The sequence below is a fragment of the Carlito syrichta genome, unplaced genomic scaffold (assembly GCF_000164805.1).
Source record: "Carlito syrichta isolate Samal-C Ts95f unplaced genomic scaffold, Tarsius_syrichta-2.0.1 Scaffold287781, whole genome shotgun sequence".
Classification (NCBI taxonomy): domain Eukaryota; kingdom Metazoa; phylum Chordata; class Mammalia; order Primates; family Tarsiidae; genus Carlito; species Carlito syrichta.
Genome location: NW_007231877.1, coordinates 73,303 through 85,003, shown reverse-complemented (window position 1 = coordinate 85,003; position 11,701 = coordinate 73,303). Strand labels below are relative to the sequence as shown.

Genomic DNA, 11,701 nt, shown 5'->3' with positions numbered 1-11,701 from the left:
TTTAAGAAACAAAAATCTTGACTCTTTAGTTGTCATAACCTCTGTGAGTTACTGTGGAACTTCCTAGGATCTCTGTGATACGTAGCAAGAGCCATGAATGTTGATGGGTGCTGAGGTTTTCCCAAGAAATTAAAACCTCAGTGATTTATAAGTCTTTATTTAGAAATTATTGCAATATATGGCTGCTATTAATTGATGACAAATACATGCTATTTATCAATAATCTAAGATATTGATATCAGCATCTTCTGTTGCTATACTCACATTTTTAGTATTGGGATCTTGAAAAACAATACTTTATGATCCTAGCAGTGACTGGAAGTTCATTGAAAACACTGATGTTGGACTGACAACTCAGGTAGCTGTTTTAGGTTGAGTCCATGTTGACCTGTGGTTGACATGGTTTGTTACAAAAAGAAATAGTTTAGTTTTTTTTTTTGTTTGTTTGTTTTTTTTGAGTTGGAGTCTCACTCTGTTGCCCAGACTGGAGTGCAGTGGCCACTCCCGGCCACCACAACCTCGACCTGCTGGGGCTCAGGCGATCCTTCCACCTCAGCCTTCCAAGTAACTGGAACTACAGGTGCGCGCTACCACACCCGGCTAATTTTTTGATTTATTGTAGAGATGAGGTCTCGCGCCCAGGCAGGTCTCCAACCCGCGGGCTCAGGCAATCCACTCACCTCAGCCTCCCAAAGGCCCGGGATTACAGGCTGAGCCCCCGAGCCCGGCTCATTCTAAACTTTTTAAACAATGTATATCAACTCAGAGAGTCTCATTTTAGAATTTAACCAGTATTTAAGCAATTTAAAAATATTTAATGTAATGCATGCAATTAATGAGAATTTTTCAGGACTATTTCTTCAGAGCTAAAATAAAAAAAATAAACCATTAGATTTTTTTTTTTAAGTATGCTGTTTTTAAAACAATTTGAATCTAAAGGTATTTCAAAAAGAAAAAAATGGTTACCTAGAAAAATCCTTGTCTACTTCATATTCATACTTCATCCAAGTATCTTGATATACTGAGAATTCCATTATTGTTAATAAAGCCATTGTGGTAAATGCAATAAGGGAAACTGAGAAATTCAATAACAACGAAAACAAAGAATTAAAACAAAAAAGTAAACAACAGATTATCTTAAGTGAGATTAAATTTGTAAAAAAAATTGTCTAATATGATAGGCACTTTAATGAATATTATAAAAAGGTTTTTCTTCAAATTGCTTATTGTAGATTTTTTTCTAAAACAATAAATAAAGGCATAAGGTACACAAATATGAACACAAACATACACACTTCTGAGAAAACATTTTATTTCTTCAATTGTAATTGTCATCTCTCACGAAGTAGATTTGCCAAAATTTTATAGGGCACAAATTTTTTATTTTCTTAAACACAGCAGTGACACAGATTTAATCAATGATGAAAGTAAGTATCTTTACACTATAAATTTGAAAACAGTTCCCTCATTATTAAAAATGCATCCATGGCTATAGCTCAATTTAAAACAAACAAAAAAGAAGGCTAAATTCTTAGACCCAGAGAAGTTACAATAATCTGTGTGCCAGAAACTCAAGTAACATCTCCAAGTCTCTAATAAAACTCTCTCTTACTTTTCAATCTCCTAAATATATCACCTCATTTACAAAACTGAGTAAAAGATCTGACAAAAGAACTATTATATGCTATGGCAATGCACACTTAAAATGAGTTATGCAATAAGAGCTTGCACTATTTTAATTAGCAAAACTTAATCATAAATGATTAGAAATAGTTAACAACTTATTACACATTTTACCAAATAAAAATGTCATCTTATGTGAAAAGTTAGCTCTTCATAGGAAAAGAAATAATAGTAAATATTGTTATAGTCACATATTTTTCTTATATATTTCATTATTTATTTATTTTATTTAACAAATACTTCTATCTGTACTATGAACTGCTCTAAGTACTTTATAAATATCAACTTATTTAACTGATACAATAACTCTAGGAGACAAATACAAATATTATCCCTATTTCACGGAAGAAGAAACTTAAGACACAGATCTGAGTAACTTCCTCGATGTCATGCAGTTAGGAAGGGATGGAAGTAATATTTGAATTCAGGCAATCTAGCTCCAAAGGCTAAACTCTTAACCATGCTGTCTCTCAACAGTAAAGTGAAATTTAATAATTTTTTATAATGTCTATACTGATTTCTTCTTAACCAAAATAGGAATGAGGCCGTTGCAACATCACTAAACAACTTCTTCCAACTTCAATTCCATTTTATATAAAAAAAAATCTTGCTAACGTAATTATACATAACTGAAGGGCACCAGGGCAGTAAAATGGGATTAATTTGTCCATTAATGTTGTAATAAACACTGCCAAGCGCACAGGTGGCAATGAGTTGGATGCTACAGAGAACATTAGTAAGAATAAAACCAGGGCAAACAGTGACATGGACAGATCAGTTACGACGTTATTTCACAATTCATTGGTAAGTTTTTCCTTATGGCTACACTTCTATATGCTGTTGACTGGATCACTCAAGTTGTACTTACTAAGAGACATTTAATTTGAACTGATACTGACCTGTACCCCCACTGGCTGAAGTCTCTACATAGCTTTCAGGAACCTTCGGAAAAGCATCCAATTCTTTCACCAAACTTAAAGTTTTTTTCCGATTCAGTCGCCTCATCTTCAGGAAACCCTTCCTCTTCCTTCATATAGTCATGCTAAGGAATAAAGAAATTAATGAATGAACACTTTAAAGAGATAAAAGGTTTATGTTGGGATATCTGACAATTCCTTAGACCAATTTAGCATTTTTATTTCTCCTTAAGGAAAAAACCATAATCTCCATATCACTCCTTTCTCTATTCACAATCTGACAAAAACTACTAACGAAAGGCAATTTACACACACAAACACATTAAATAGCCTAAAGGTGAAAAGCAACTCAGTCATATTCATAATATTTAAATATATAATTTAAAATAATTTTTCCTATTAAATTGAAAAATATATAAAAATAATACAATACTAGTAATGGATGACAATGAAGTAGAATAGTGTGCTTGCATATTACAAATGTGAATACAAATATTTGCCACTCCCCTTTTCACTAAGTAATGCCTCCTTAGAATGCATTCTAAGGCAATCATCTGAGGTACAACCCAAAATCTGATGTGGGTATTTCTCATAGTGTTATTTTTAAATACTTAAGACAGAAACAAAAACATGGTATCCAATGCACAAATTGTGGCAAATAAACAGTATTAGTCTATGTAACCACTGAAAACCTTATAAAAGAGAACACTGAATAACATAAGAAAATACTCATGATACAATAAGACCAGAAGGTCATATGAGTCCTAAATTTGGGGAAACAAGATATGTAAGTAATAAACTGAATACCTATACACAAAAATGTGAAAAATAGATCATGACAGAATTTTAACTGCCTTCTTTATATAATTTCAGACTTTCCAAATTATATTCCAAAATTATCTATTTTTATAATTAAAACATTATTTAGAAATTGACTGCTTACTCTTCCCCTTTTGATCAGCATGCCAACTATGTCTAAAACGTTATAAAGCCAAACAAATGTTAGCTGAATTCTCAGATATTTATATAATTTTATAATACTGATTTATAAAAATAGTATAGGGACTCCCAGGAATCAAAGTTGTATTAATAAAACCAACACATAATGGCAGAATAAACCAAATTGTTACAGAAGTCACTATAAGAAAATGAAAGTCTCCAGAAGAAAGCAGACAGACTTCAGGTCTGAAAGCTAATGAGTTGGATTAATATAAAAATAATAGGCCATAGGAAGTATATTTATGGAGCAAAAGGTGTGTCAGAGATGCAAAAACCAGCAGTAGTCATGAACACCGTCTAAGAGAGGCCAAGAACATTACTCATCAGTCCACGGGGAGCCACTGCCCTAAAGTGAAACAGAAGCATTAAGCTGTTGTTGATTTCATTTGCCATTGAAAACATCCAACTAACTTCCCTTGCTGATTCCATGCTCACAAAGCACCTTCAAATTAAGATTTTGCTTCTCTAATAAATAAAAAAAAGATTTTGCTTCTCATGTACATGGCTTCCTGAAGAAAAAAAAAAAAAAAAAGATGTAGACAAAACAGATGACAGTTTCTGATCCCATGTCAGTTATAAAACTGGTATCCTCAATTGTAAATTAAGCTTCTGAATGTTGTTAGACATATGCCATGCCCCCCCCAGCATGTTTAGCTCTGAGAAAGTAATCAAATTTATTTTTTGTACTAAAATTAGTGGCAACTGCACCAAGATTGACTTTTCAGTCTTTCAATTTCTACTCATTCTTTCTGATTGGAGTTAAATATTAAATACGTTTGTGTCCCATCTTTAAAACAAAACTCTCCCTCAAGGTCAAGTTCAACTTCAACTATAGATCTCTGGCAGCACACCTATAACCAACTTGAAAGAATGAGTTGTCCCCATTCACCAACTGTGACTTCTTCCTCTCCACACTCTCACTTCTTAAATTTGCTCTGAGCAAAGTCACTAACAACTCCCTTAGTAATAATTCCAATAGACACTCCTCAGTCCTTATCTAATTGCACTTCTGAGAAAATACACTGATAATCACTTCTTCATCTTCTAGAAATGTTCTTTTACCTTGGCATGAGTGATACAGTACTTCTGATTTTCATACTACCTCTAAGACTCTCTTATCTTAACTTTACAGATTCATCTTCCTCTCAAATTATGCACTAGGCACCCCCTCCCAACCTCCACTCTTTCCCCAGGTAATCTCCCATTCCTTCAGTTCCCATCTAAATGTTGATTTCTCCCAAATCTTTATTCCCACTCCAAATCTCTCTGCAGGCATATTCTCTTGCCTTCTAGTATGTTTTCATCTGGACACTCCAAAAGACAAATTAGAATCAACAAGTCCAACAATGAGTACTTCATCCTATCAAAACTGTTCCTCCTGCATCCCCTATCATAATGAATGATATCACCATGCACCCAACTGCACAAGCTACAAACATAGATTACATCCCTAGACTTAAGTTCTTCCTAAATCTCTCTCAAATCTGTCTGTCCTCTCCTTTTCAGGCCCTGTGAGAAGTTCCTTACTTCTGAGTACATTTCTAGCCCCAACTGCCACAATCAATCTCTGCATTGCCTCAACAACCTATAATCTTCAACATTTCAACTCATGTTCTCTACTATAATAAATTATCTTCTTAATACATAAATCTGGTCGCACAGCATTTCTCTTAAAATCTCTGAATAACTTCCCACTGCACTTAGAGTTTGGACCTTCTCCTAATGTGGTTTACAAAGCCCTTCAAAAACCTGGTCCTACTTACCTCACAGTCTAAATTCCAGTTACAAATCTTTAAATACATGTTGTTCTCCCAGAAAGGTTCTTTCTTCCCCTTCTCCCACCTCTATATTTGACTAACTCCTGCTTACTCTTCAAAAACGTTCCATGACCCTCAAAGTCTATGTGCTTCTAGAACACTGTACCTTTATTACCCTATTGCTAATTGCTTGTTTCATTTTCTGTTTTCTCCACTGGATTGATATGTTAGGGCAGGAACCACATCTAACTTGATCACTGCATCTCCAATGCACAGCAGGCACTCAATAAATATTCACTGAGGGAAGAAGGGAATTTTCCCAGAAACACTCATAGTAGCACAGCTTTCAAATCACAACCATGTGTCATGCTTCGGTTAGTAAAAACATAAAAGATCCCCAGCCTGGGCAATGTAGTGAGACCTCGTATATACAAAATAAAAAATTAGCAAAGCATGATAGTACCTGCCATATAGTAGTACCAGCTGCTCGGAAGACTGACACAGAAAGATTGCCTAAGCCCAGGAGGTGGAGGCTGTAGTGGGCCATGGTCATGCCACTGCTTGGGTAACAGAGTGAGACCCTATCTCAAAATAAATAAATAAATAAAAATATAAGACCCACAAGGAGGATTTTTCTGTTTTATTCACTACAGTATACCCAGCATCTAGAACAGTGAGCAACCATCACAGTTATGTATTTTATAATAAGTTTCATAATGCTTTTGAAAAAATTAAAGATAAGTATAAAGATACGGCAAGCAGCTAGTTTTACAACCCTCCTGACAATACAGCCTATTCAGCACTCCTCTTGTGAACACCTAGCTAGTATGTCCCACTTGGCCACCTCTCAGCCTCTAGTTTCTTCCACCTCTATTTTCTATGACTATCAATCTTGAAATGAGCACCTTGCCACTCTGCTGCTCCTCCAGTCCCATTCCTGTAAGCTCAGCACTAACCCACCTGCAAGAAATTCATTCCACCTCTAGTACTTGCCATTCGATAAAGCCTCTGTCTGGCATAAACAGGTTGCCCAATAACTTCTAGTTTTTCTAAACACAATACTCCTGTGAAATCTGACTTTCTCCTGGTGGTAATTCCCTTCCAATTCTTAGTTCATTTCTGATACTCACAGGGTAAAGAAGTATCATCCTTAATCATATTTCTCAACCATCTCTTCCTTTTTCAAGTCTACCCTCCCCTCCACTCATTAACACTCATACTACATAGGAAAAATTATAGCTAACTTTCATGTTTTGTGCTAAGTATTATTTGAAGCTCTTTATATATTAATTCATTTAAGCCTTGTAAAGGTCTTGATGAAGCAAATACTGTTTTTATTCCCACTTGTAGCTGAGGAAATGAGGCACAGAACAGTCAGATTTCCTAGGGCCACACAGCAGGTGGCAGAACTTGAATGTGATCCCAGGTAGCTTGGCTCCTGAGTCTACGTTCCAAACCACAGTACACACTGACTCTCACTTCAGTACTTGCTGCCATCTTCCAACATCTGGATGTACTTACAATTTCCTTAATGACTTCAGCAACTGAATCTCAATATGCTTCTCTTCCTCCCCATTTCATCACCATCCTTTGGAACTCAAGACCCTATGGAATTCATCCTATAGCATTCATTCACAATAAAACCTTTTCTTACCACGTAAGCTTAATAGTTCTTCTAGTCTAGTGACCTCCATCTTAATTTTATGCAAAGCCACCCACAAGCCAGACAAACTCTTAAAGCTGCTCCACCTCTAAAATCCAAAACATATTTTCCTTTCTGAGCAGGAACTATCCTTCAAACTCGTTCCTGATTAGGTCAGAACTGCTCTTCATTTTCATTGATATTCTCAAGTCCTTGAAATCATACCAGTTACCCAATTCCATTGTCCCCATTACCACTCTATTTGCCTCTCTACCCATCTTGGTGAGCCATTTTAAAAATGCATTTAGACAAACCCTAGATCATTAGTGCTTCCCAGAAGTCAATGACATTCTGTGACAACATTTTCTACCCTCTACCTGAATAAAGAAAAAAAAAACCAACAATGTAAAAAACAAACAAGCTAAATTTATGCCATTCTAAAGTTTATTCTTTATCCTGAGATTAATCCCACCCCGCCCCACCCCACCCCACCCCCCCTTTTTTTTTTTGAGACAGGGTCTCACTCTGTTGCCCAGGCTAGAGTCCAGTGGCACGATCATAGCTCACCGCAGCCTCAAACTCCTGGGCTCAAGCTATCTTCCCTCCTCAGCTCTTGGGTAGCTGGGACTACAGAGGTACACCACCACACCCAGCTAATTTTTTTTTATTTTTTTGTAGAGATAGGGTTTCATTGTGTTGCCCAGGCTGGACTGGTCTCGAACTCCTGGTCTCAAGCAATCCTCCTGTCTCAGCCTCCCAAAATGCTGGGATTACAGGTATAAGCCATTGCATCTGGCCTCTCTCCTATATGTCAACATATCCTTTTCTTTATGAAAGACAGAGATTTTTTGTTTGTTTTCTGGAGATCCTAATTCAGCAAAATTAAAAATTGTAATTCTATGTCAGCGCTTTCCTCTGCTTTTCCCCCCTATGGTTGTGTATTTTTATACTGGTTCACAAAATCTAAACATTTATAAGCCACTATACTAGACTCCTTTGCCCACTGGTTGGTGCTCTTACTCATACCCTGCCAAGCAATACCACATCTGTTTTCTCTGATGTCTCTCCTAAACTATCCTGAATATTTAAAAACAAGCCAAAATCAACTCTAGAAAATCACCAATAATAGCTGGGGCTAAAACAATGCAGTTGTCCCTTAGTATCCATGGGGTATTGGTTCCAGGAACCACCACGGATACCAAAATACTTGGAAGCTCAAGTCCCTGATATAAAATAATGTGGTATTTGCATAACTTCCTGCATACTTTAAATCTTATCTAGATAATTTACAATACAGCATAAATCCTAAGTAAATAGTTGCTATGGTGTATTGTATAGGGGATAATGAAAAGAAAAAAGCATGGATGTGTTCGGTATAGACACAATTTTTCTTTTCTGAATATTTTCTATCTGTGGTTAGTTGAATCCATAAATGCAAAACCAACATATATGAAGGACTACTATATTTTTTAAAACTTCATAGGAAGTAAGAACTACCTTTCATGCTGGAATACAAAGAGATATTATCAGCACTCAATGTAAGTAAAGCCTATATTTCATCATGTGACTATAACGAGACTATCAAGTGCTGTGCCAAATTAAACATGGTATTCATTAACATTTAATAGTCTGCTCAATTAAATCTACTTCTCCAAACAAATATGGAGACATAATTTACTTCCTGCTATCCAAGTTTTAAGTTAAGTTCTATTTTGAATATATATTTGGCAATATGAGAAATACTTAACTGGCTAACACATATGGTCATATGTAGGTTGAACTGTGTCACCAAAAGGATTTGTTGAAGCCCTAACCCCTGATATCTATGACTGGATCTTATTTGGAAATGTTTAGATCTTTGAAGACATAATTAACCCTTTGTGTTCAGATGTCCCACTCAGGGGACACAAAAAGATTGCTGGTGACTATATAAGACAAACTTATGCCTGCGCAAATTATTCAAAAAAAGTATGTTTCCTTGAAGCATTCCATTCAAATTGTATGAAAAAGCAAATAAAGAGATGGAATATATATTGACATATGATCAATCAGTTGAGAAGTGGTTCTCAGGAATCACAAGTATGTGCTTCCACATTGTCTTTGAACAACAGACTGGACAATAAATTACATATTATTAATGTGAGAGGAAGAAAACAAGACTGCATTGTCTGCTCGAATAGAAAAACACCAGGTGGAAGACATCAGACAAATTACTACTGCACAACAAATATAAATGAGCCTGCAATGCATGTTGGTGACTGTTTCACACATTAAAAAATATACAAAATTTTCTATTTTTTTGGTCACAAGTTCCTCAATGTCCAAAATTATAAGTCAAATATCATTGCAATAAAATAATTGGTTCCAACACTATGCTTTTTAATGTGAAGTTATTTGCTTTTTACTATTTCATAAAAGAAGTGCAATCGAGTTGCTGGTAGGCGATCTGCAAAATGTCTCCTAGTGCAAGCATTACAATGAGATCATACTGGATCTGGGTAACCCAATATCTACTGACTGGTGTCTTATTAGAAGGCTATGAAGACACACAGGGGAAAATGCTATGTGAAGACAGAGGCAGAGATTAGAGTGATGTGTCTACAAACTAAGGAGCAGCAAGGACTGCCAAGATGCTACAAAGAGTCATGGAAGGCTCTTTGCCTAGAAGCCATAGAGTCAAGGAAGGCTCCTTCCTAGAATCTTTGAGGGAGCTTGGCTCTGCTGACACTTTGGTTTCAGACTTCTGGCCTCCCAAAATGTAACAGAATAAATTACTTTTGTTTTAAGTCTCCCAGTTTATAGTAAGTTGCTACAGCAGCCCTGGGAAACTAATATAGGCCATTAATAAGAATAAGGAAGAGAAAACAGTGTAATTCAAGCCATCATTGACTTCAGAAATAAAAACTACAATCTATAATTTTAAATTACTTGATTATATTGCATTAAGATACATTACAAAAAAATTTTATAAGCTAGCTTAGTTTCACTTTCCAAACACTAGATATCCAAAAAAAGTATATTCTTTTAACTTTAAAATTCACATATTTTTAAAAAGTTAAATGTTGTTTGTTTACCCCAACATAATTCAAATACATCTATTAACATTCTAAGTGACAAAAAGGTTTACTTAGAAGCCAAGTAAGATTATATAAATGTGAGTTTATGATCAGAAAAATCTGATTACCTAGGCACTTATTAGCTATGTGACAAATTTGGACAAGATCTTAGCAGAATTCTCTCTATAATTTTATTTTTAAAGGGGGGGATGTAATGGCTACCTCACTTTTTTTAATCAAGATAAAAATGAGGCATTTATAGCGCATGCCTGTAGTTCCAGCTACTAGGAAGGTTGAGGCTGAAGGACCACCTGAGCCCAGTAAGTCGGGGTTGCAGTGGCCGTGGGGTTGCAGTGGCCGTGGGGTTGCAGTGGCCGTGAGCTTGCCACTGCACTCCAGCCTGGGCGACAGGGTGAGAACTCCAACTCAAAAAATAAAATAAAATAAAAAATAGAGGCATTTAATAAATATCTGATTCTAATTCTCTGAAGAAATGCAAAGATTTGTAAGGCATTTGAGATTTAGACGTTAAAGTCTTTGAGGAAAGTGGGAGAGTATGTGAAACTGATAATCCAATAGAGTGAGGATGGCATAAACTGATAGAAGTTAACAGAGACTGTGGAGTGATGACAGAATAATCTGGAAGCACCTGGTAGCAATGTGAAGCAAGGATAAGTATAACTCTCCTCATAGAACAACTTCACTATAGTAGCCATCAATAAAAGTGCACGAAATTAAAGTTAAAAAGTATAAGGAAGATGTCAGGAAAAGGTCAGGGACACACAAAATATATTTACAATAGAATGAATGTTCTCAAAAGCAAAGAGTATGGGTTAACACGGCATCTAGAGGGTAGAACTGACCTAGATAGCAACAAGGTTTTACTGAGATGTAGAAAGGAGGAATGTGTACCTTATTAATTAAGAAAGTATAATAACTTAAGAAAGCAAGCAACTGGAAAATAAAGTTTAAAGACACATTAATCACACAGAACAGAGTGTTTAATCAATTTAGAGGTCAGAGAGAAATTATTTTGTAAAGTATCTTCTTCAGTCTACATTTTAACTGAGTACTAAGGCAACATTTGTAGCTATACAAGTTAGAAAACAAAAATGAAACATAGTAAGAAGCAATAATGTGTATTGAGTGCTCACTGTGTGCTAAGCATTGTTCTAAATGCTTTGCATGTTTTAACACATTTAACCCCCTCTAAAAGCTAGGTATTATTAGTATTCTCATTTTACTGATGAGGAAACTAAGGCAAATATAACTTAAATAATTTGTCTGCCCATGACATTAAGAGGCAGAATCATAATAAACATTGGAAAACTATTAAATAGGATTTGTAGCAGGCATCGACTGCCTACAAGTAACTTCTATGAAATGAATTTCACCATTTCTTTCATTTAAATCACCAACTCTCAAAGAAATCTGTGTTTTTTTCTTTTTCTTTTCTTTTATTTTTTTTACCCCTAATACTTTGTTTTTCCAGAGTAGGCCTGATTTCCTTTGAGTTTCCAAACTTGATAAATTTTTATGTGTTGTACCTTGAAGTCATTACAATACTCAGTTGTGCACTAAATACTCAGTTTGGTAAACTTTACTAACAAATGGGGGGGAAAAAAATCCTCCCTCTGCCCACCACCC

The 11,701-nt window shown here is 35.5% G+C and overlaps 1 protein-coding gene across 1 annotated transcript in view; it reads right to left on the bottom strand.

Moving 5' to 3' along the window:
* Positions 1–11,701, bottom strand: part of ERGIC2 (ERGIC and golgi 2) — a 39,389-nt gene that overhangs the window by 26,554 nt on the left and 1,134 nt on the right. The window contains exons 2-3 of the mRNA XM_008053031.2: positions 2,583–2,725; positions 967–1,075 (exon numbers count right to left, since the gene is read on the bottom strand). Of these exons, the coding sequence (XP_008051222.1) occupies positions 967–1,075; positions 2,583–2,688 (215 nt within the window). The 5' untranslated portion in view covers positions 2,689–2,725. The remainder of the gene's footprint in view (positions 1–966; positions 1,076–2,582; positions 2,726–11,701) is intronic.